At 51.4% G+C, this 21505-nt stretch overlaps 3 protein-coding genes across 7 annotated transcripts in view; 1 reads left to right on the forward strand and 2 right to left on the reverse strand.

Annotated features, from left to right (window-relative positions):
* Positions 1-6895, forward strand: part of CHURC1 (churchill domain containing 1) — a 29702-nt gene extending 22807 nt beyond the window's left edge. The window contains exons 4-5 of one of the 4 annotated variants that reach the window (XM_057544788.1): positions 5454-5509; positions 6381-6895. In XM_057544788.1, coding sequence (XP_057400771.1) covers positions 5454-5509; positions 6381-6573 — 249 coding nt within the window. In that variant the 3' untranslated portion in view covers positions 6574-6895. Of the gene's footprint in view, positions 1-5453; positions 5510-5700; positions 5898-6380 lie in introns of those variants that run through there. The other 3 variants (XM_007184292.3, XM_057544789.1, XM_007184295.2) reach the window with 3 other exon arrangements.
* Positions 1421-5531, reverse strand: GPX2 (glutathione peroxidase 2). Its single transcript, XM_007184291.3, has 2 exons — positions 4460-5531; positions 1421-2096 (listed from the first exon to the last, which is right to left on the reverse strand). The coding sequence occupies exons 1-2, from the start codon at positions 4679-4681 to the stop codon at positions 1746-1748; spliced, it is 573 nt and encodes a 190-aa protein (XP_007184353.2). The 5' UTR covers positions 4682-5531; the 3' UTR covers positions 1421-1745.
* A 681-nt stretch (positions 6896-7576) lies between the features above and the next one.
* RAB15 (RAB15, member RAS oncogene family) lies at positions 7577-14156 on the reverse strand. 2 transcript variants are annotated; one of them, XM_057544790.1, is made up of 6 exons: positions 14100-14156; positions 13094-13154; positions 12520-12597; positions 11748-11837; positions 10451-10516; positions 7577-10292 (listed from the first exon to the last, which is right to left on the reverse strand). In XM_057544790.1, the coding sequence occupies exons 1-6, from the start codon at positions 14144-14146 to the stop codon at positions 10134-10136; spliced, it is 501 nt and encodes a 166-aa protein (XP_057400773.1). In that variant the 5' UTR covers positions 14147-14156; the 3' UTR covers positions 7577-10133. The 2 variants fall into 2 exon arrangements, with proteins under 2 accessions (XP_057400773.1, XP_057400774.1); XM_057544791.1 differs by lacking the exon at positions 12520-12597.
* Positions 14157-21505: the final 7349 nt, after the last annotated feature.

Here is a 21505-nt window from a genome sequence, read left to right on the forward strand (position 1 = left end):
GCACTGCTGTTAGACATCATAACAGGCAGTAGCACTGTAAAGATGATGAACAAATCATGCTAGCATCCCACATGAATTCTGATTTTATTTCTTCAGGGAAGCAGTTTGTCTCTGCAGTTATTGCTCTAAAATCAATGCTTGGTCCTGCCCACAAACCCATACCCCAGGTCTTGGCTCTGACAGTAGGAATCTTGAAGGGTTTGAGTTCTCAAGAGTCAAATTAAGGATGGCCTTAATTTAGCAGAGAGTCTGCAGAAGGATGCCAGGGGATTCCCACTATACCACTCAGGTTACCGTTTTGAAATAAAGCACCGCTGATGACATAGCTTTAGTAGACGGTCAGACAGTAGGGACCCTTAACCTCTATTCCACATTTACTTCTCAAATGATGCAAGTGCTTAGAAAACAGTTACGGGGAACATCCCTCAGCATTTTCCCCTCAGCATTGGGGTTCTCAAGCTGTGTGTCCAGTTTGGAGAACTGTCCCTTCAGGGCTTCAATGAAGAGAAGTAAAATATTCCATCTAGTGGTCAAAGAAGGAAGGGCAAAATGAGAAGTTTCCAGGAAGAGGTTTGTGGGACAAAGTCAAAGGGCAGTGGCCTGTCAGCTGGTGTCTTTTCTAGAGCATGATAGGACCTTGTCTTGGTGGTGCTTTTGAGTATGCCTGTACTAGGTGAGGATTCTGGGGCACCGTCCTTCAGAGCCATTCGGCAGAACTCTGTTCTCACAGAGAACAGCTATCGTGTTGGCGGGTTATAAACAGTCTGACTGTCTGAAGGGAGGCCCTCTCACATCCCCACCCTCATGGAAAAAGAAGTGAAACCAGTCATTCATGCCTAAACTTGTCTGTCTTGTTCCTGCATTTGTGAATTTGTGAGTGTGAGAAAGACAAGGGTGGAATGTGAACTTTAAAAAAGAGGGAGAGTCAGTCTCACAAAGGATCCAAAACAAACGTTACTCCACAAGGTGATCAGGAAATGGGTAAAGTACTCTTTGTGTTCCCATTAACTGTACCCTCCACGCCCTTGCTGTCATTAAAGTGGACCAAATTCAGCTTCTCAAGGTGCAGGTAACATTTAGTCAGCCCAGTACCCACAGTGAGAGTGACATCTTCCTGACTGGAATCCTCTAACTAACTTCCCAGTGCTTCCTCCACTTTTCTTCCCCTTTCTCCTCGTTATCACCTCCTTTCCCCAGTTCTGAAGAAGAGCCATAAAGTAATAATACAATTCACATTTCCCAAAACTCCGCCTGCCACCCAGACCTTGACCTGAGCCTGCTTTCCAGACAGTAATTGGAGTGTCCCCTCGATCAGAGCCTCCCTCTCCTCAGCCTTTGTGTGCTGCCAGCCCCTCAGTCCCACCTGCAGTTTTATGCCATCCCTCCCACCTCGGTCAAGGAAGAGACACAGAGAGTCTGGCCGTTTCCACACCCGCCCTTTATTGGACTCAGCCAGCAGGCTGGCTCCGGACCCTCACACTTCTCAGACACCTCGCATACAGGTTTAGGAAGGTGCCATCATCCTGTGAAAGCTCAGAGCCCAGCCGTCTTGGAGCCCCAGGTTGAATCACCAACCAGAAGTTTGGGGGGAAGGAAAGGAAGCAGGCAGACCAGAAAGGCAAGGCTATTCAATGAAGGGAACTGATCTGAAGGGAAAGCCTGGGCCCAGCAGAGTCTCCTGAGGGCACACTGAATGCTCAGGAAAGACACTCAGGGGCAGCAGGAAGTAGGAGATCTGCTGGTGTTTATATGGCAACTTTGAGGAGGCGCTTGATGTCGGGCTCGATGTTGATGGTTGGGAAGGTGCGGCTGTAGCGCCGAAAGGGTTCCCCCTCTGGCCCGATGAGGAACTTCTCAAAGTTCCAAGACACGTCTGAGCGGTGCACAGGGCTCCAAATGATGAACTTGGGATCGGTCATGAGGGAAAATGGGTCGTCGTAAGGGTAGGGGAGCTTATCCTTCAGGTAGGTGAAGACAGGATGCTCATTCTGACCATTCACGTCACACTTTTGGATAAGGGTAAAGGTGGGCTGGAATCCACCCCCAGGGCGGACGTACTTGAGGCTGTTCAGGATCTCCTCATTCTGACAGTTCTCCTGGGGGAGGAAAGAGACAAAGAGCTTGGGAAACGCAAGAGATGAAGGATCTACAAAGTCACCCTCCTGTACTCCCCAGGATCATTCTTTCTATTATGTATATCCGCCCCGCGTACCCCCACCCCCAGCTTGCTTCTCTTTCCTTCTTCATTCGCTTTGCCCTACTCTTGACTCGGAGTTTTCCCTCTCACAGCTATTGTCTGATGGTTTGCTAGGCCATTTCTGAAAGTTCTCACAGACCCTAGCTTGGCTGTTCTTGTACTGAAAGATTTAGCACTTTTGAGCTGTCACTTCTCTCCCCGATCTACCCTGAGCAATGCTTAGGGTATCTGTCTGAAGCTTCAAGGAACCTTGAGTTCTGGGCAGTAGAAAGAAAGGGAAAGGAGGCTCAGGTCATACTGCCTAGAACCCTCCTTCCACTTACGCACCCACACATACATGCCTACACACACACACACACACGCACACACACACACACACACACACACACACACACACACACCCCTGCCACCACCTTCCCTTTCCTTTTGCCCTGGTCTTGCCTGTCTTTCTTCTAATTACCTCTGAGTGTTGAATCTAGCCTTGGCCTCTGCCCTCCTCAGCTCCTCAAACTAAAGGTGAAATTGAGGTCTAGAAGAATGGGATTTATAGCTTCTTCCTTTCATCTTGTCCTAGATCTGCAGTACAAGTAGGAGGAAGCTTTGATGAAGGAAAACCCCATCCAAGGAAGACTAGTTTTCAGGTGCCATAAAGGCAAAGTAGGTTAGAGACAACAATGAACGTACTGTAAACGGAATTACTTCGTGACCAACAGGCATGAATTAAATAGGATTGAAGGTTTAGTGTTCTGGAATAGGGAAGGGGAAGTTAAGGAAATAAGTGCTTAAGGACCAAAAGTTGTGAATGTGTAATTATCGTTCCTTTCACTTAGCTTCCTGCACCTCACGCTCACTTGCTGTACTCAGCTAGGATGCTTTAGATCTCAACCTGTTGCCTGTCTTTCCTCCCCGCTGCCAGCACTGTCCTATCCCCACTTAGCATTCCCCACCCCTGACAGCCCTCAAAGACCCATGGAAACCCTTATTTTCCACCCCCATCCGCCAAGTCTAAGAGTCATATATCTCCCTCAGGGGAAGAAGTTCGTGCCTCTGACCTACTAGAACCAATTAGTACAGTCAGTTCCAGGCCATCATGACATCTTGAGCCCAGAGTTGATGGCTATTAGACATCTTATCTCCTAATCAAAAGGCCTGCTGGCTACTGGTAGGTTACAGATTCCCTCCAGCAACTGGCTGGCCTGAAGTGATGGAAGGAGGCATCTCTAGGGCCAGAGAGACACCTCTGAAGAGGTTTTACCCTTTCTGTCTCTCTTGCCCTGGCCAAGCCTAGAAACAGAACTGAGGCAGGGAAGGAACAGTGAGAGCACTCATGGTTTGGGCTCAGGTTAGTCACAGCCAATGACATTTCAGCCTTCCTGCCTATATCGCTGATAATCTCTTCCTTGCCTTAATGCCACTGTGAACTGAACCCAAGGGATTATAATTGGAGGACATTCTGCCTGCTTGTGCTATTAAAATCCTAAGTGAAAATATAAGAATCCCTAAAAAATAACTTGAGGTGTGCGGGCTGAAGATCTATAACAACTTGACCCATTAATCAGGGACAGAGAGGTACGTGTGATGCCCAGAGGAGACACATACACTTTGCAAACCCTTTTGCCTTCCCCCACATTCACTCTCCACTTGGCTGATTTTAAACAAACAAAACCTTTCAATCTAAATAGTAAAGTTGCCTGTATTTGCATATTACTCTATACTTTTCAAGTTACTTTTGTAGCTCTTATCCCCACAACCTCATAATAATCCTATCAGATAAGTGGTATTATCCCTAGTTTATAGAAGAGGAAACCAAAACAGAAAAATTGAGTGACTCTTCCTGGGGCACAGAGGTATTAGATAGCAGAAGCAAATCTAGTGAAAATGAAGGTCTCCTGAGTCAGTTCAAACCTAGTTTGATTATTGATCTTATATTTCCTCCAGTCATTCATTCAACAAACATTTAATGAGTGCCTTCTATACCCAGGCACTGAGGACACAATGGAGAGAAAAACAGACCTGGTACCAGCCCTCATGGAGTGTAGTGGGAAGACAAGAAACCATAAAAATCCATACGTTTGGTGTTCTATCACAGACAGAATCATACTGACTTCTCCCTGGTACTCGCATGCACCTAAAAACCTAGATTAACAAAACATACCCCATGATTCAAGACACTCCAACACACAGAGTCGTCCTCCCCCTCTCTTTAGCCCACTGGAGCTGCAGCAACCCAGCTCCTTGGGTACAATACCAGGAACGTCTCACCTGATGTCCAAATTGGTTGCAAGGGAAGCCAAGAACCACCAGGCGTCTGGGAAAGCGGCATTGCAGCTCGTTGAGTTGGGTGAAGTCCCGGGTGGTTGTGCCTCAGAGCGAGGCCACGTTCTCAATCAGCACTGCCCTGCCTCGGAATGTGTTGAAATCTACCTTCTCCCCATCCAGGCTGATAGCACTGAGGTCGTAGAAGGACTTGGCAATGTAAGCCATGGTGGGAGTGCAGAGTGAGCGGCAGAGCAGTGTGAGCCCACTTAAGGGTCTGTTAAAGGGGCGGGGAGGAAGGAGGAGCCAGGAAGGATATCACAATGGGACTTTGAGCATCCCCAGGATGACTTAGCAAAAACAGTCACCTACCTGTAAGTGCTGTTTGAACAAGGAGGTCGCTCCTATTTACAGACTCTTAACAAAGCCACCTCCCTGCTCCACCCGGTTGGCAACCTACGAAGGGCCAATGTGATATCTCTGAGCAGACATGAATAATTCACTGCTTGCAGGAAACCAGAGCCCCAAAGGTTGGACGGGGAGGAAAAAAGGCAGGGAGGGATGCGAGATTGACTCCTACTTGCCCCAGGAAATTGTTCTCACTTGGCACAGACAGTTATTGAGTGCCTGCTGAGTGCCGAGCTCTGAATTGTGCAATTGAGAGGTCAGGGTCTGCCGAGGGCTGAAGGATGAGGAAGAGGATTGGGCGCATGTCCCCTTGACTCAGACTACAACTAAAATATACATGTTACTGTTCACATTTCTCTCTCTGGCTGTTACTTTCCACAAGCACAAAATCAAAGGGACCGTTAGGAGTACGGTGTGTGGTTTTCTAAAATAATGGCTTTCAGTGCCTCAGCTTGCACCAATCTGAAGAGGGGAAGCTGTGTTTGTCTTGAAAAGTCTCTCAGTGGGTGACGGTACTTGTCCTGGAGAGCACATCTGCCCTTGCCCCTGTGCTGTACCATCTCCTCTAATACCCCACCCCCCACCTCCACAGGGTCATGAGGATGCAGTTGGCTGTGGCTGGGATAACAGAGCGGAGTCACAGAGCAGGTGGGTAAACTCAGAGGGGATGGATACCCCTACCTCTTATCAGACAAAGACTCAGTCCCAGAGACTCCTCAGGGGGGCTGTGCTGGTCATTCCCCACAGGAGGAAGTGTGCAGGGAGTCAAAGCTGCTACGGTTCTAGACCCAGCTAGGCCACTCGCGATGTTTTCAACACCAGCATGCAATGTGTTGCAGGACATCTGGGGACCTGCTAAGAGCTATCATGGGAGCACAGCACTGGAAGCCCACAGAAACTAAAAAGACCTAATGCTTCACTTCATTCTTCCAAACACCCACCAATGCAAGAAATCAGGGGGGTTTTCTTTGTTTTTTTGTTTTTTGTTTTTAATGCCTGGATTTCTCCATCATTAAAGCTGGCTATCAGGCTTTACCTGGCTTTGGGATTTTAGAGCGAAATTTCAATAACAATGCAGTTGTTTACTAGAGAGGTTTTCACAGGTGTGTCCATTGGGAACTGTCTCCTAGAACAAAGAGTGAGCCAGGGTGGGGAGCAGCTGGTCTTGAGAATCTGATTTGTTGAGAAGATGGAGGAAGTACTTTCCAGGAAGTACCCAGGTTTTCTGTTCTGTAGCCTGTTCATGGCTGTTTATAGCAACACGGGAATCCATACATCTTAACTGGCTGTTCCCTACAAAAAAGCCTCCATTACCTAAGTGGGAATGGAATCTTTTGCCACTAGAAGAGGTGGCAGGAAACGCAGAGAGAAGTGTGTCCCCTGCTGAGGCTGGGTGGAGTTGCTAGAAAAAGCAAATAAACGCCTCCTAAGCCACTGAGTCAAGAACTTGGCCTTGATAATGGGCTAAACTCTTAACATGAACTTGCCAGATTCACTTGCATGCCTACCACTTCCCTAGTACTCTCTGGGCTTCCAGATGCCTCTTACTGGCTGCCCTTCTGGGACCCCTCTCCAGGAAGACCATGGAAGTTCCTGAACTGAGGAGTGGAGGTGCCGTCTTCCTTAGGTACACAACATCCCTTTTCTCCAGGGGCAACCTAGGACACCTTGAGTCACCCAGCTTCTCCCCTTTCACGATTGAATACAATTGATGAAGCTCTCCTAAAATACCTCTTTGTTTCCAGCTTTACCTCAAACTGGCCTACTTTCCAGAAGCTTGTAACTTTGTACATGCACTAACATGGCTTTCCACAGGGACAGTAGATGTTCTGGAAACTTCACTGGCTTAGTAGCCAGAAAGCCTAGGTCAATGGTTCTCAATTCTGGCTGCAAATGAGAATTGCATGTAGAGATTTTTCTAAGTAGAGATGCCAAGCTTTCTCCTCTGGAGATTTCAATTCTGGTTGTTCCTTTTAAGCCTTGACTCTGCCACTGTTCCTTGGGGCCCCTAGGCACCTGTTTCCTTATCTCTCGAACTTGGATAAAGATAATCACCTTCCTTATCTCACACAGCCGTGATTGTCTGATTGTTCCAATAAAGGAGATAAAGCATTACAAGTTCTCTGTAAATTGGAAAATGCAGGTTAAGATCTTAGGCTACCGTTGCCCTGCCTTGTTTTACTCCTTCCTTTCTTCCATTTTATCTTTACTTCCAAACATTCTCTGCCTCTTCCATCAACTCCGGACCCCAGAGTATAGTATTCAACAGTCCCCAGACCCCAAGATTCTAGACTGCCTTGTTCCCTTGGGGTATCCAAACACAGGGCTAGGATGAACTTCTGAAAGATTACCTAATCCCACCTCATGCCTTCAGGAAGACCTGTTTCTGTTACATTCCAAGCAGATGAGAACCTTCTTGGTTTTAAAGACACCCTCAGACATAGATATTCAGCATCTCCCCAATGACTCTACTCAATCTTATTTCCGCAATGGGAGCCCACTGCCGAGCAATGGGGGCTTTGCTTGGGGCTCCCCTGCAGGTGGCATTAGGAGAGGCACCAAGCGGAAGACGTTTGCTGTTTCCATTGTCATTCTTCTGCTGTTGCTTTAGGATTCTGTAACCTCTTCTACCAGCACTGCCTCTCTCCCTCCCCCTGAACTGCCAGGGTCCCAGTGAGATCTACTCCCAGGGATTCACACAGGCAGTCACACCTGTGACTTGAAATATTCTTTATTTTGTAAACATCTGTGTTTAAAATAGATGAACCCTGCTCACAATTCATATCCTGGACCCAAAACACAGCACACGAAGTTTACCCGTCACAGGGAGATGGTGGGGCTCAGGAGCAGGTGGAGAGCCTGGGGCTGTGCCGAGCCTCAAGACAACAGGTGCAAAGGTGGTGAGGAGCCAACAGGCAGGCGCACCTGCTCAACAGTCTAAGGCCAGGTCCCAGGCTACCTCCGGGACTGGAGAAGTTTAGGGGTGAGAGGCTGATTCTGGTACCTCATGAGCATAGCTGCACCCTAAAATCCCAACCCCCCCTCCTGCCCCATACCTCTCTCCAGCTGTGGCCCTTATGGATGGGGCTTCTCAGGCCATAGAATCCCAATCCCAAGTTTTCCCTTCCAGAACCCCTAGGGTACAGTAAAAATATAGTCCCTCTTCCCCAAGGGGGCTAGGAGAGAAAGGCAATGGTGCTCAGCCAGATCTTCAGGGAAAGCAGCAACACTGACCACAGGTTGGAGCCAATGGCCAGTATAACTTCCCCTCCCTCGAGTCCCTGGCTAAGGGCACACCGAGGGTTGGCACTGCTGACCTCCCCACCCCAGAGTGATGCTGCATGTTTGAATACCTGAGGAGTTAGTTAGTCCTCAAGGAAACATCCTCAGCTGTGGTCGTGACTTCGTCCTAAAGAGTCAGCTCTTTACATTTCTCATTAGCCGACGATTTATAACTATTCCTGCCTTCCTTTTCCTTCCACTACGATAACCCATCCCCCATTCCTTCATCCTGAGCTACCCTCTCCCGCCCTCTCCTGATTTGATAAGAGTCAGAGGAAAGGTTTGGCGATTTCATCCCCCACCCATTTTTTCAGAGGAGTAAGGAAGTGGGGCTCTTAATCCTTCACGTGTGTGTGTCCTGGATTTTAGTCCTTAATTAGTGAATGTTCGATGCCCAGTTTTGTTTTCACTCCAGTGCCAGCCATGCACTGCAGCTTAAGACCGATCTTCCTCCCTAGGCTTCTCCCATCTTGGGAAGGTGGGGAGGAACCCTACTAGGGCTGGTAACTGACTTGTTCCCTCCTTAAAGGGCCTCCTGCAAACGACTCTTGGACCATAAGGGGTTAAAGAAACTTCTTCCTGAAACAAAGGGCCCTGGAGGAGGGAGTCCGCTTCCCTCCACCTGTAGCCACAGTGCCGTTGGCAAACCCTCAAGCCTCTGAGTCAGGAGCTAGAGGAACAAGATGAGCACTTGGTCTTGAAGGCTGAAGGGAACAGCACCGAGCGTTCCTACCCAGGGCTTGCCTGCTTTTTGCTCATGAGCTCCCTGCCCTTCTCCCACAAACTTTGGGTCTCGGGAAAACCTTGAGAGCGGAAGGCTGGGCTCGGTGAAAGACCACCAGCGTGGTTCTGTCACCTCTCACCTGCCAGGGTGGTGGGGAGATGCCCATCTTACATAAGAAATGGAAGATGGGGCCCAGGAATCCCTGCTGCTGCCGAATTCCCCTCTGGTTTGCAAACTGCTGTCCCAGCTCTTAACCTGATATATAGGAGCTGGTCCTTCACTTCCAAACACTCCCCTTCCCGGAGTGTGTGGTTGGCCCCAGGGCTCTCCTTGCCCCTGCAGTGCCCTCAGGCCTTGGTCCACATCTTTAAATTCGGGAGCCCGGGGGCAGGGAGAAATAGCGCACACGCTGCATGGCAGGTAGAGAATGGAGGTGGCTTTTTATCCCTGCCACCCCTCATCATTTTTTTTTCTTCTCTGAAGCTCAGTTCCCCCAAGAGGCAGGAGGGCAGGCAGCCAAGTGCAGCGGAAGCTGGGGACGGAGGGAAGGACAGCCCCAGGCATGGGGACCACCAGTTTGGGCCTTCCTTCCTCTCTTGCCGTTCCTCTTTCCCCGGTCACCGGGGAGGCAGGCCCATGGCACAAGAAGGGACGGTGGGGAGGAGAGGACAGGGAGAATTTCCCACAAAGCGGGGTGGGGCTTCTCCCGGAGCAGAGCAGGGAACGTGCCCCTGAGCCTGAGTCCACTCCCTAGGCCCGGCAAAAAGGGAGGAATTGAAAGGTGCTGTACCAGCAGCCACACGGGACACGTGGGGGGCGGGGGGAGGGCTCTGATAGGAACACAGCTGAGGGGAAGGGACAGAAAGAGAGGTGGGAAGAAGCGAGGAGAAGCGGAGAGGAGACCAGATGCACTGAGAGAGAAGGAACCTCCAGTGGCCTTGACTCCAGACTGGGCCATCGTCTGGGACCTCAGGGTAGTGAGGCGGTGCTCGTAGCACATCAGGGGCTCGAGGCAGGCCTGTGGCTGGGGAAACAGGCTGGAGGGGGCCATCCCGGGGGGAAGGCGGGGGGAGGGGGGCGAGGCTGCTCGGACAGGACAGAGGAGCTGCTCCCCGGAGCCAGGCAGGGGGAGGAGCAGCGGCCGAGATTCCACAGGGTCACCCGAAGGAGAAGAGAAGCGGGGCAAAGCCCAGGCTCCCTGTGTGCCCGCAGCCCTCCTGCGGGGAGAGGGGACTGTGCGGGGCGGGGGCGCTCCACGCAAGATGCTCAGCACCAGCAGGTTTTCGAAGAGTTCTCCGGGCCCTCAGGTTTGCCCTCATCCTCCTCCAGCTCCGCCAGGGCCAGCTCATTGCTGGCGGGTGTCCGCAGATCTTCCAGCTCCTTCCTGTGGGCCTGCAGCACCAGCTCGGTCAGGCGCGTGAAGGACTGGGAGAGCAAGGAGCGCAATTAGTCCAGGTCTCCCCTCTTCCCGGCACCCCTGTGGCTGCCCGCCCTGGGTGGGGCTCATCTGCTCTCAGCTGCTCTGCTGCCTCGTCCTCTCGCCTCCCCGCCTCGCTGGACTCAGCTCAAGAGACGGGACTCACCTCTTTAATGTTGAGGTTGGTGCAGGCACTTGTTTCATAGAAGTCCATGCCATACTCTTTAGCCAGCTGCAAGAGAAGAACATTCCTGAAAGGGAGTCGCTAAGGGAAGGGAGGTGCCCACAGCACCTGGTGCATCCTTCCTGCCACTGCACTCAGGGCCCGTGCTGTGTCGTGACAGTTTCTCAGAGTAGACAACTTCTCAGATGAGACTAGGACTTCCTAAGACACAGGCTAGCAGAGAATGGGAGAAGATGCTCCACAAATGCACCACCGCTCCCCACCTACACACAGGCACACACATACACCCAACACACACCCATCACGTGTCAGGAGCCAGAGACACAAAATTATTGTGACAAACTAATGAAAAACATGGGTTTTGAGGTCAAACAGACCCAGGCTGGAATACCAGTGCTGTCACTTAAGAGCGTATGACCTTAGACAAGTTACTTCTTCCCTCTAAGCCCCAGCTTTGTCATCTGTTCAAAGGGGATGACAGCATCTATCAACCAAGGCTGTGGAAGGGTTAAATGGGGTCATGCATCTGTAAGCACTTGCTTAGCACAGGGCCACACATACAGTACTCAACAAATACGAATATTCTAGTAGGAGTTGGCCTCTATTTTCAAAATTTTCAATGACCATGTATTATTTTTTATACTAAAAAACAATTTTATTTCAAGTGCTAATGGGATGCTATTGACTGAAGAGGGAGAGAAAAACTCTTGAGGCCCTCAGAGTAAGTGGATGACTCTGGCCTCAGTGGTACCCATCTTTCTTTCTGTTCTCTGGGAGGACGGTCTCCCTGTGTGCTTGGACATTCCCTCAAAACCATCCTCCTACCCTCTCTGCCGCCATGGCTTCTCCGAATGTGGGCCCTTCATGCCTTCATTTCCCTTCCTACCTCTTTTCAAGTGTAAGGAGGACAGGGGGTGGGTGTGGAGAGGTGGGATGACTGTAGGACAGAAGCTATGCCTGGATACTGCTAGAGGAGAAGGGAGCGACTTGAAGTCCCTCCTCCACACTAACCAGGGTGGGCTCTTAGGCAGAGGTTATCCTGCTTTGGGGGCCTTGGAGCTGGGACAGGTCTTTGTTTCAGGATGGACCCCAAATCACTGTCCTAAAGGACAGAAAACAAACTCTCAAGGATGGCAATTCAGCCAGTGCCTTAGGCTACTGTGGAGGTAGGGGGGTGTCTGATGATGGTGATAGAACCCTGGGTCCCAGTTCTCAGGCCTGGCCCAGGAAGCCAGCCAAAAACCCAAGGGATGGATTCAACCAGCTCACTCCCACTTACCTGCTGCCCTTGCTCTCTTCCCACCTGCCGTTTCTGCTCTTCATCAGCCTTATTCCCTATAAGGATCTTCTGGACACCTTCTGGTGCATACTAGGGACAAAGGACAGACAGAACTGCCAGTGAGTGCTGCCTTTCCCCCAATCTCCCCACCCATATAGCCTACACTGGCTTCCACACCAGCAGCAAAGTTAAGAGCCCTAGGGACAGAGTGGGCTGACTGGGTGCAGATGCCAGGCTTCCCCAAGTACCATGGCTGACCCCAGGGGTCCCAGAGGGATGTCACGGGGACTGTTTAGGGTAGAAGACACTGATGCTTCCTCGGGTTGGGCAACTGGAAAGGACATTGGACTTAAGTCCAGCCCCTCACGCCACAGATGAAGAACTGGGGACTCAGAGTTCAAATGGCTTGCCCAGGGCTCCACAACTGTGGTGGCAAAGCCAGGACTGGAACCCCAGTCTCGCAATTCCACCTGGTCCTGACATTTCAGGAAGGAAGCTGTTCACAGCGTAGGCTCTGTCCTAATTCATTTCAGGGGAAGACACAGCCATGGCGGCCTGGCAGGGTACAGAGTATGGAGGGCATGGCTGCTTGGGCTTCTTCCTCATGTCTTACTCACCCAGAGGTCTTGATCCGGGGCTGCAGAAGGCAAGGGTTCCTGGTAGTGTTTGCTCACCAACCCTGATAGCTTCAGCCCTTCCCATGTGGCCTTCACTTTGCCTTCCCCCCTGAGGTGCCCTTCCCCACCCCCAAGAGTGAGGCAGCACATCCTACCTCATCCACATCACTGACCCACTTCATGATGTGCTGGTAAGAGCGCTCGCTGCTAATGTCGTAGACTAAAAATATTCCCTGAGAGAGAGAAGGAGAGAGAGATGGGGCAGGTACATGCACACAGAGACAGTGCACAGTCATGGGGTCAGAATCGGGTGTGGTACCTTAAATGCTGGGTCCCAATCTCCCTTCTCCTGCTTAGCACAATGAAGATCCCTCAGCACCCAGAAAAGTCTCCTTCTCTCTCAGACCCCCAAAGCTGTTGCTTCCTAGGCTCATCACAGAGCTCTCTGAGGCAGAAAGGCACCAAGACTTTGATGTGGTCTTTGGCCCGGGGAGGAGGGTGGAAGTTGAGGGTGAGGGTGGGGACCTGCCAGTAGTGAGTGCTCAGAGAGTAGCTGATGAATGAATGATCAGCGAACGACTGAAAGACCGCCCTGAGCCCACCCCCCTCACTCCCCAGCAGCAATCCGAGGGCCCATTTGGGGATGAGTGGCACAAATATCTCAAACGCCCAGAGCCAGGAGTGTGGGTGGCAGCATCCCACCTCTAAACCCTGAAAATAGCGGCTCACCTGGGCCCGTCGATAGTACTGCTTTGTGATGGTCTGATATCTCTCCTGACCCGCTGTGTCCCTGCAATAGAAAGCCAGCCCTTCAGAAGAGCAGGGACCATGGAAGCAGGTGGGGAGGGGAGGAACGGGAGCTGGGAGACCCTGTGCCTTTGCAGGAGAAACTGGAGAGCTGCAGGGTGAAAAATCAGTGGAGCTTTGGTCCCCAAGGGCATCCAAACGTATCTGACTCTGCAGCAGAGAGGGCTGGTCATAGGTGCTGACAGGGCTTGTGGGTCCTTGTCAACTGTATCTGCACTAGGAGCCACAACCATAACTGGGTCTTGAATAACTGTCTCTAGGATTTGGCCATTGTGGCCAGACTGGTGGGACTGCTCCATCTCCAGTCCCTCTGGGACCTCTGCAGGCAATGCCCATACCACTCTGAAATTGGGAGGCCGCTCCAAATGCTGGAAAGGCAATGCTTCCAGGAGCAACAGGCCAGAGAGCCATAGCGGCCCCCTGTGGCTACTTATGGGAACTGCACTGTGCTGTCGTGAGGAACCCCGACCAGGAACTCCCACCGTAAGGATGGGGCGTAGCCCTCCCTCCTTGGAATCCTACCTCAGTGCTGTGCAGGGCAGCACGGCCCAAGGGAAAAGTTTTATTCGAAGACAAACCCGCAGTGCTCAGTTTGCCAATTCCTTCTAATTCTTGCTTTTTGGTGACTTGCGGTCAGTCCCATAAGTTTCTTAAGAAAGAGATGAGAGGGAACTCCCTGGCGGTTCGGTGGTTAGGACTCCACGCTTTCAGTGCCAAGGGCCTGGATTTAATCCCTGGTCGGGGAACTAAGATCTCGGGAGCCGCAGAGATGAGAGATTAAGGCTCATGGGAGCAGGAGGTGGGCTTTGAGACTTCTGCTTCTCTCCATCGAAGAGGTTGCCAGTTACTCCAGATGAAGCCTTGGGATTTTACACATGGCAGTGGCAGCTAGGGAGAGCCCCAGGTCCTCTCCTCCTACCCAACTCACCAAATCTGTATCCGCACTTTGATGCCGTCTACCTCTATGGTCTTCATCTTAAAGTCAACACCTGGGGAAAGGAAGTGAGCAAGAAAGTTAGGAAGGGGGCTTCCCTGGTGGCACAGTGGTTAAGAATCCGCCTGCTAATACAGGGGACATGGGTTCGAGCCCTGGCCCGGGAAGATCCCACATGCCGCAGAGCAACTAAGCCCGTGTGGCACAACTACTGAGCCTGCGCTCTAGAGCCCGTGAGCCACAACTACCGAGCCCACATGCCACAACTACTGAAGCCCACGCGCCTAGAGCCCGTGCTTCGCAACAAGAGAAGCCACCGCAATGAGAAGCCCATGCACCACAACGAAGCGTAGCCCCCGCTCGCCACAACTAGAGAAAGCCCGTGCTCAGCAACAAAAAATAACATAAATAAATTTAAAAAAAAAGAAAGGAAGGATACCCGCTGAGAACTGAAGTATGGCCCAGGGCACTCATACCTGAGGGTCTCCTTTTGGTTTAATTTGGCAGAAAGATGGCACAAGGTAAAGGCCTTCTTGAACCAAAAACTGACCCTCAGGGAGTGTCCAGGGCTTTGAATGGGGCTTCCCTTCCTCCTTGAGCTGCGAGTTGCCAGGAGTAAAGGGCCTGTGGCACACGGGAAGTGAATATGGGGGAATCCACTCAGTTGCTGCCTTACTTAGCCCCAAAACGTGTCTCACTCTACTCCCGTGTAAAGTCTTCCTTATTTATACTTCTGCAGAGAACCACTTGTATTTATCCCTCCTGGAACTCTAATCCCTAGGAATAGCAGTCCACCTCATTTGCCTGGGTTTATTCTCTCTCTGCCTTATTAGCAACCAGGAGGGGGGTTATGGTGCCGTCGTGAATGTGGGGAAGGCACAGAGACCCTGGCGAGAGAGGAGGACTGTTTCAGCCCCACAGTGTGTATTAAGCCCTCGGCTCCTAGCAAAGGCCCACCAAGGAGACGGCCTAGTGCATCTGTTGCTGACTAGGCCCTTTTACCAGAGGAGGCATTGTTGTTTACTAGAAGGAGCATGGGCTTCAATGTCAGGCCTGTGCTTGAATCCTAACTCTGGCCACTTAACTCATAGCTATGACCTTGGGCACCTCTGAGCCTCCATTTTCTCATCAGTAAAATGGGGACATTACCAATCATTTCAGAGGGTCACTGAGAAAACCAAATGAGATACAGTGCCTGGCACCTGGTGGACATTCAGTCGGTCACAGCTATCCCTATACCAAGTACAGCCCTGGTCTACATGGGTGCTCCTGGGTCACTGCCAGTGACCACATGAAGAGGCAGTGGCACAGCATGTCGTTGGGGGAGGGAGGGTAGACAGTCAGGGTTCTCAGGCTCATCTGCCCAGGGGCTTGAGGAGCTGAGCTGCCACAAGACACAGGAAACGTAAGGGATTTGGCAAACCAGTCCAGCGCAGAAACGTATCTGGGGAATTTTGCAGCAGGAGAAGTCAGCACCACCAGCCGCATGCAGGCTTGAATCTGAGTGACAGCAGTGATGAGGCACCTCCCCCCAGCCCTAACTGTGCCAGGCACTGTGCCCAGTGATTCAAGAGCTGTGTCTAGGAAGTTAATTAAGCTGCAGTCCTCGTGCACTCCCTGGAGACAAGTCAGGAATGGGCACCATTAACCAGTGTTCAGGTGAGAAACAGGGTGAAGGCAGAGTTCTGGCCCGTAGTCCCCAGGCTGCACAGCACAGCCCCAAAGGTGCCAGAATCCCCAGCGCCCCTGCCATTCCACGCCGGTATTAGTTCTTTGCCAACAGGAATACTTCCCCCCTTATCCACATTGTCCCCAGCTTTCCACAAACACAGACATTAAATTCAGGCTCTTCCCTCTCACCACTGAGACCAATCATCATTTAATTAAAAGGGAGAAAAAGATTCAGATGGGACAACCTGAACTAAATCAACTTGCTTGGAAGTGAATCATTTTTCACCTGCCCAAGCTGATTCATATCTATTGAGCTGTACTTTTCCAAATGGGTAACGTCTGGCAGCCATTCTACCGAGGGTGCCAAGAAAGTAAAAAAAAAGAGGAGGGAGAAAGAAGGAGAGGGGCCCCTGGCCTTGGTGGGGGGCAGTAGCGTGCTCACCCCCTCCCTAGACAAGCAGTTGTCAAGAATTTGCTTCTCGGGACTTCCCTGGTGGTCCAGTGGGTAAGACTCCACGCTCCCAATGCAGGGGGCCTGGGTTCGATCCCTGGTTAGGGAACTAGATCCCGCACGCCAAAGCTAAGAGTTCGCATGCCACAACTAAAGATCCTGCATGCCACAACTAAGACTTGGTGCAGCCTAAATAAATAAATATTAAAAAAAATATTTCTTCTCCCCAACACCCAGCATAGAAGGGAATCAAGAAACCTTTGTTCTTTCCTGGTACAGTGCCTTCTTCCCAGGAGAATCAGTGATTCTGTTCATTTTATAATAAAGCCAGCTCATCCTCGTACCAGCCCAGCAAGCCCAGTCAAAGGACAGCACCTTGTGCAAAGTGGTCACAAGGGTGGGGAGCTGGTGAGAGAGAGGAATCTATATCCTTTATTCCACAAACTTCTATGGGAACTTACTTTGTGCCCTGCACAGTGCTAGATGCAGACTAAGTGGCCAAAAAAACAGATGGTCCTTGCCCTTACAGAGCTTATTAGACAGGAAACAAAGGCCCAGGGAGGTAAGATAACTAGCCCAAGGTTGGCACAGCAAGTAGCAGAGGCCTGTTTGATGGCAGAGCCCTTGCACTGTTTCTTGGGGGAATGAGAGGAGAATAGTGTGTTAACCAGGCAGAGAGGCCTTACCTACGCTTTTCTGTTTCTCTCTGGAGAAGGGCTCAGCTGGGGGAGGAGCCCCCAACACCAGGGAGCTTTCCCTGACAATGAAGGCAGGTCTTAGGAGAGGCAGGGCTGACAAGAAGACAGGGAGCCGCCCTGGGAGTGAGCGCTGGGCTTGGATTCCTTCTCCCCTCTTCCCTCGCTTCTTAGCTGTGTAGCCAGGGACCAAGGCTGGGGAATTCTGGCGGCTCATGGCACCTCCCCACCACCGTCTTGCAACCTAGACCTTCCTGACCACCGATAAAATTTGTTGTAACATCTCTGAGAAATAAAATGCATCAGTATTGGCTCTTCACCGGCACTAAGGAAGAAACATAGAAAGTCTATGCCTTCTGAGGGATCTTCCGCTCCCACCCACTCCCCTCCTTTTTCAATTGAAAGATTAACAGCCCAAAGATCTTCTAGTGGAATCTATTGCTCTACTCTGCTCCCACACACCCTGCACCTTCCACGGTGTCCCTCTACCAGTCAGCCCTGGCCTGCCGTGACCTGTGCCCATCCGTGGCCCCTTCCCTGTCCCTGCGTGGCTGTTGGTGTTTTTCCACTGCTGAGCACTGCAGGGCAAAGTCAAAAGACTGGCCTTGTTTAGTCGCCTAGAGACTCACACTTTCTCACCTCCGCCGGCCCTCACCGCTGCTCAGAAGCTGTTTATTCCAGGTGGTTCACCCACCACGTTCCTCACAGCCACTGTCTTCCCTGCTGAAGGGCTCAGTCCCAGTCCACCCTCTCCCTACCACTACTGCTGAAAGAGAACACCCTGTCCACTGTCTTAAGGGCAAAGTGACAGCTGCCTGATGAAGCCTTGCTGTGAGGCCCACCTCATTTCCTCAGAATGTCCTGTCGTCTCCACCTTCCCCGGGGCAGAGTCCTCTGTCCTTTCCAAGTCTCACCTCTCAGCTGTCATCAGCCCCCTCTAGGTGTACATCCTATCCTAATAGTTTCGCCCCTCTCTGTTGCACCTTCAGACTCTTCAGGAAGAAGAGAGATTCTTCATCTGTCTCCACCCCTGGTGTGTTCTCATCCTGGCTCCTCTAAGGCAGCACTTCTCAAACTTTAAAGTGGATGCAAATCATGTGGGGACCATGTTAAAATGCAGATTCTGATTGAGTCGGTGTGAGATGCGGCCTAACAGGCTGCACAAGCCTCTGGGTGAGGCTGATATTACTGGTCCCTGGATCACACTTTTGACAGCAGGCTTCTAAGGACAGTGGTTCTCAAAGTGTGGTCCCCGGACCTGCGGCATCAGCACCAGCCTCAGTCAGGGCTTGTTAGAAATGCCAGTTATTGGGCCTCGCCTCAGATCTACAGAATCCAAAACTCTGGGCAGGGGTAGGGGTGGAGGTGGCTAGGAATCTGGTTTTAACAAGTTCTCCAGGTGATTCTAGTACATGCCAAAGTTTGGGTGTTCCATCTGGACTGAGACTTTGCATGTGAAGTGTCAAGTGAGGCAGCATGGGAGTTCTCTGATTCTCAAGGTGTACTTTGCAGATGCTCAGCTTTAGAATTACCTGGGGTGATTAAAAAAAAAAAAAAGATACTACTTTGACTTTCTAGACCTAATGAATCAGAATTTGAGAGTGAGGCCCTGAAACCTGTATTTTTAACAGGACCACGGGTGATTTTTTAGATAGAGGAAAGTTTGAGGGTTCTAATTTAGTGGAAGAGCTATCCATTGGCACTGGAGTCAGAAAGACCCGGGTCTGAATCCTGATTCTGGTACTTGCTGTGTGGCTTTGGGGAACTCTCAACTTCTCTGAGCCTCAGTTTGCTTGTCCATAGAATGAGAATACCAGTGGCCTCCTAAGGGTTGGTGTGGGATATAAATTAGATAATATATGTGCAGCTCCTCATAGGTAGAAGATAGTCCTCTCACTCCTACCTTCCCTTTGCTAAATAAAGGCTTCTTGGGGAGGAGCCAGGAAAACAAACCCAGAGCACCCTTGATGTGGGAAGGATTGCACAGTCTAGTCCCTTGCTACTCCACTACCCTTGCTCATCCGGAGACCGGCAGCATCCACGTCACCGGGGAGCCTGTTGGAAAATGCAAATGGGCCCACCCAGACCTACTACATCTAAGGCACACTAACGTTTGAAAATCACTGTCTAGCCCATCTCTAGGTAGAACACACGCACGGCTCATGATACTGCTAAGCATTATAGCACACGCCCTGGCTAGGGGATCCAGAGCCCTTGGTTCTCATGCCAGCCCTATGAAGGAGGTAGGGGCAGGGATTATTACCGTGAGGTACAGAGAAGCCAAGTAACTTACTCCCTTCCCACACCCTATGGCTCAGCCAGAACTGCAAACAGGTTTCTTAAAACCTACCCAGGGCACCTCACTTGATCAGTGGCTTCCCAACCCTCCGAGGCTGCAGACTCTTACTGCCTTTTGTGTCCCGCCCCTGCCTTCCCCACCCCTGTTCTGGTATAACAAGGCGTCTAGTAGTGGGTACACATGGAGCAAGCCCACCATAACCTATTATCAGGGAGCCCCTTGCTCTCTGAGAGCTCATGATTTCACTAAGCCCAGATGCATCGCCTTGCACAGCGCCACGTCAGCATCCCTTCAGGAGGACCGGCTTCCTTTCCCGGGCACAGGGGACACCCAGGTGTGAAGGAACAAGCAGCTACCTCCACATCACTCCGGTAGAGGTTCTTGGAGACCTTAGAGCCCCGGGAGCAGAAAGTCAAGAAGACGAGGCCTTAGGTACTGGGGCTGGGGACAGAGGGACAGGGCAGGGGAGACGGCACTGGCACTCCCTCAGCTCCTAGCTACTGGCCCAGTCCACAGTGGAGGGCCTGTGAAGACCATGGAAAGAAGGGAACAGGGCACATCCAGGGGAACGGCACTGCTTCCCATCACTGTCTGCCTCCAAAGAAAACCCTGGAAAGCATGGAGGGAGTGCAGCTCAAGAAACAGAGTGGCTTGAGGACACGGGGAGGGGGAGGGGGAGGGGTGGGCTGGGACAAGGTGAGAGAGTGGCATGGCCATATATACACTACCAAATGTAGAATGGATGGCTGGTAGGAAGCAGCTGCATAGCACAGGGAGATCAGCTCCGTGCTTTGTGACCACCTAGAGGGGTGGGATAGGGAGGGTGGGAGGGAGACGCAAGAGGGAGGGGATATGGGGATATGTGTATACGTATGGCTGATTCACTTTGTTATACAGCAGAAGCTAGTGCACCATTGTAGAGCAGTTATACTCCAATAAGGATGTTTAAAAAAAAAAAGAAGAAGAAACAGAGTGGCGAGGTCATTAACAACACAATTGTGAGGTCAGAGTTTGGTTCCAATCCTGCCTTTACCACTAATTGCCTGTGTGGTCTTGGGAAAGCTACTTAACTTCTCTTTGCCTTAGTTTCCTCACTTGTAAAATGGGGATGGCAATCCCTGATGTCAGAGAATTTTTGTGAGGATTATGAGATAAGCTACAAAACCCATAACACAGAGCCTGGCACAAAGAGCTTCATTAAATCTTAGCTGAAAAAGCTATCTCCTATGGGGGGGATGAGATTAGGGTCATGGCTTAGGGAATAGAAAGAGCTCTAGAAAGTAGGAGGGAGCTCATGTTAGGAAGAGGAAGCAGAGTGGTGCAGAGAGAGGAGACAGCCACACTAAGCTGGAGTGTTTCAACAAAAAGTGAAAATGCCACCCACCATGGGAGCCCCATAGCCCCCAGCGTCTGGCTACACCCTAAATTCTGGCAAAGCTAGGTGTGCCTGTTGGTGAGCCAGCACCTCATGGGTTAATGTCAGGTGCCAGCTTGCCTGCCCGCCCAGTGCCACATGCTTCAAGTGGAAACAGGACTCTTCTGGGTGCCAAATGTTATCACCGTGATCAACCGCAGCCCAGAGGCCCGGCAGCCAGCGTGACCTGAGCCTTTTCATCAGCAATGAGACGCCACCACAGGAACAACTTAATACATCTGAAACCCAAGGCAGATACCCAATCCCTGGAGCCATGTTAGCTCTGGTTACCAAGCTCAAGTCCCAGGAAGGACCCCAGCCCCTCCCCCTGCAGGAAACCAGGATGTAAGGGACAGGATGTGTGGAGCTCACGTGGGATGTGGCAGGAGGTCACCCCGAGAAATCCCAAAACAAACTGTCGGGGAAGGCAGACCCTGCGGGGAGGTGGCTGCCTGACTTTGCCACCCCAAACAAGGCACCAGCGTAATCCCTTGCCCTCAGCAAGAGAGAAAACCATTTCCCTGCCAGCTGAGGGACAAGGGAGGGGAAGAACAGGGAGAGGAAGAAGACAGAAGGAGAGCTAAGAGACAAGGCTTAAGAGAAGATTCCAGGCACAAGTGTGCCTCACACCAGTCAGGTGAGGGGCGGGGGAGAGTGCCTTTGCCCCAAGCCTGCCACTGAATGCATCACCCTTCTGTCTGGGAACTCTTAGCCTCACTGTCAGTGGGGCTGCATGCCACTGACTTCCTCTTACCTAGCTCCAGAATGACTGTCCCTCATGCTGGCCTCGTTCAGGGGAAAAGATGCCCCCAGGCTCTCTCTTGAAGGGAGAGTCTTTGGAGACCCTGGACCCAGGAACCCAGGGGCTAT

The sequence above is a fragment of the Balaenoptera acutorostrata genome, chromosome 3 (genome assembly GCF_949987535.1).
Source record: "Balaenoptera acutorostrata chromosome 3, mBalAcu1.1, whole genome shotgun sequence".
Classification (NCBI taxonomy): Eukaryota; Metazoa; Chordata; class Mammalia; order Artiodactyla; family Balaenopteridae; genus Balaenoptera; species Balaenoptera acutorostrata.

Excerpts from the sequence above, each read along its gene's own strand:
- RAB15 (XM_057544790.1), bottom strand. The coding sequence starts at position 14,146 with ATGAAGACCATAGAGGTAGACGGCATCAAAGTGCGGATACAGATTTG. Across the intron at positions 13,155-14,099 it reads AAAGTGCGGATACAGATTTG|GGACACAGCGGGTCAGGAGA; the intron begins GTGAGTTGGGTA and ends TTTCTATTGCAG. Across the intron at positions 11,838-12,519 it reads GGGTCAGTGATGTGGATGAG|TATGCACCAGAAGGTGTCCA; the intron begins GTAGGATGTGCT and ends CTTTGTCCCTAG.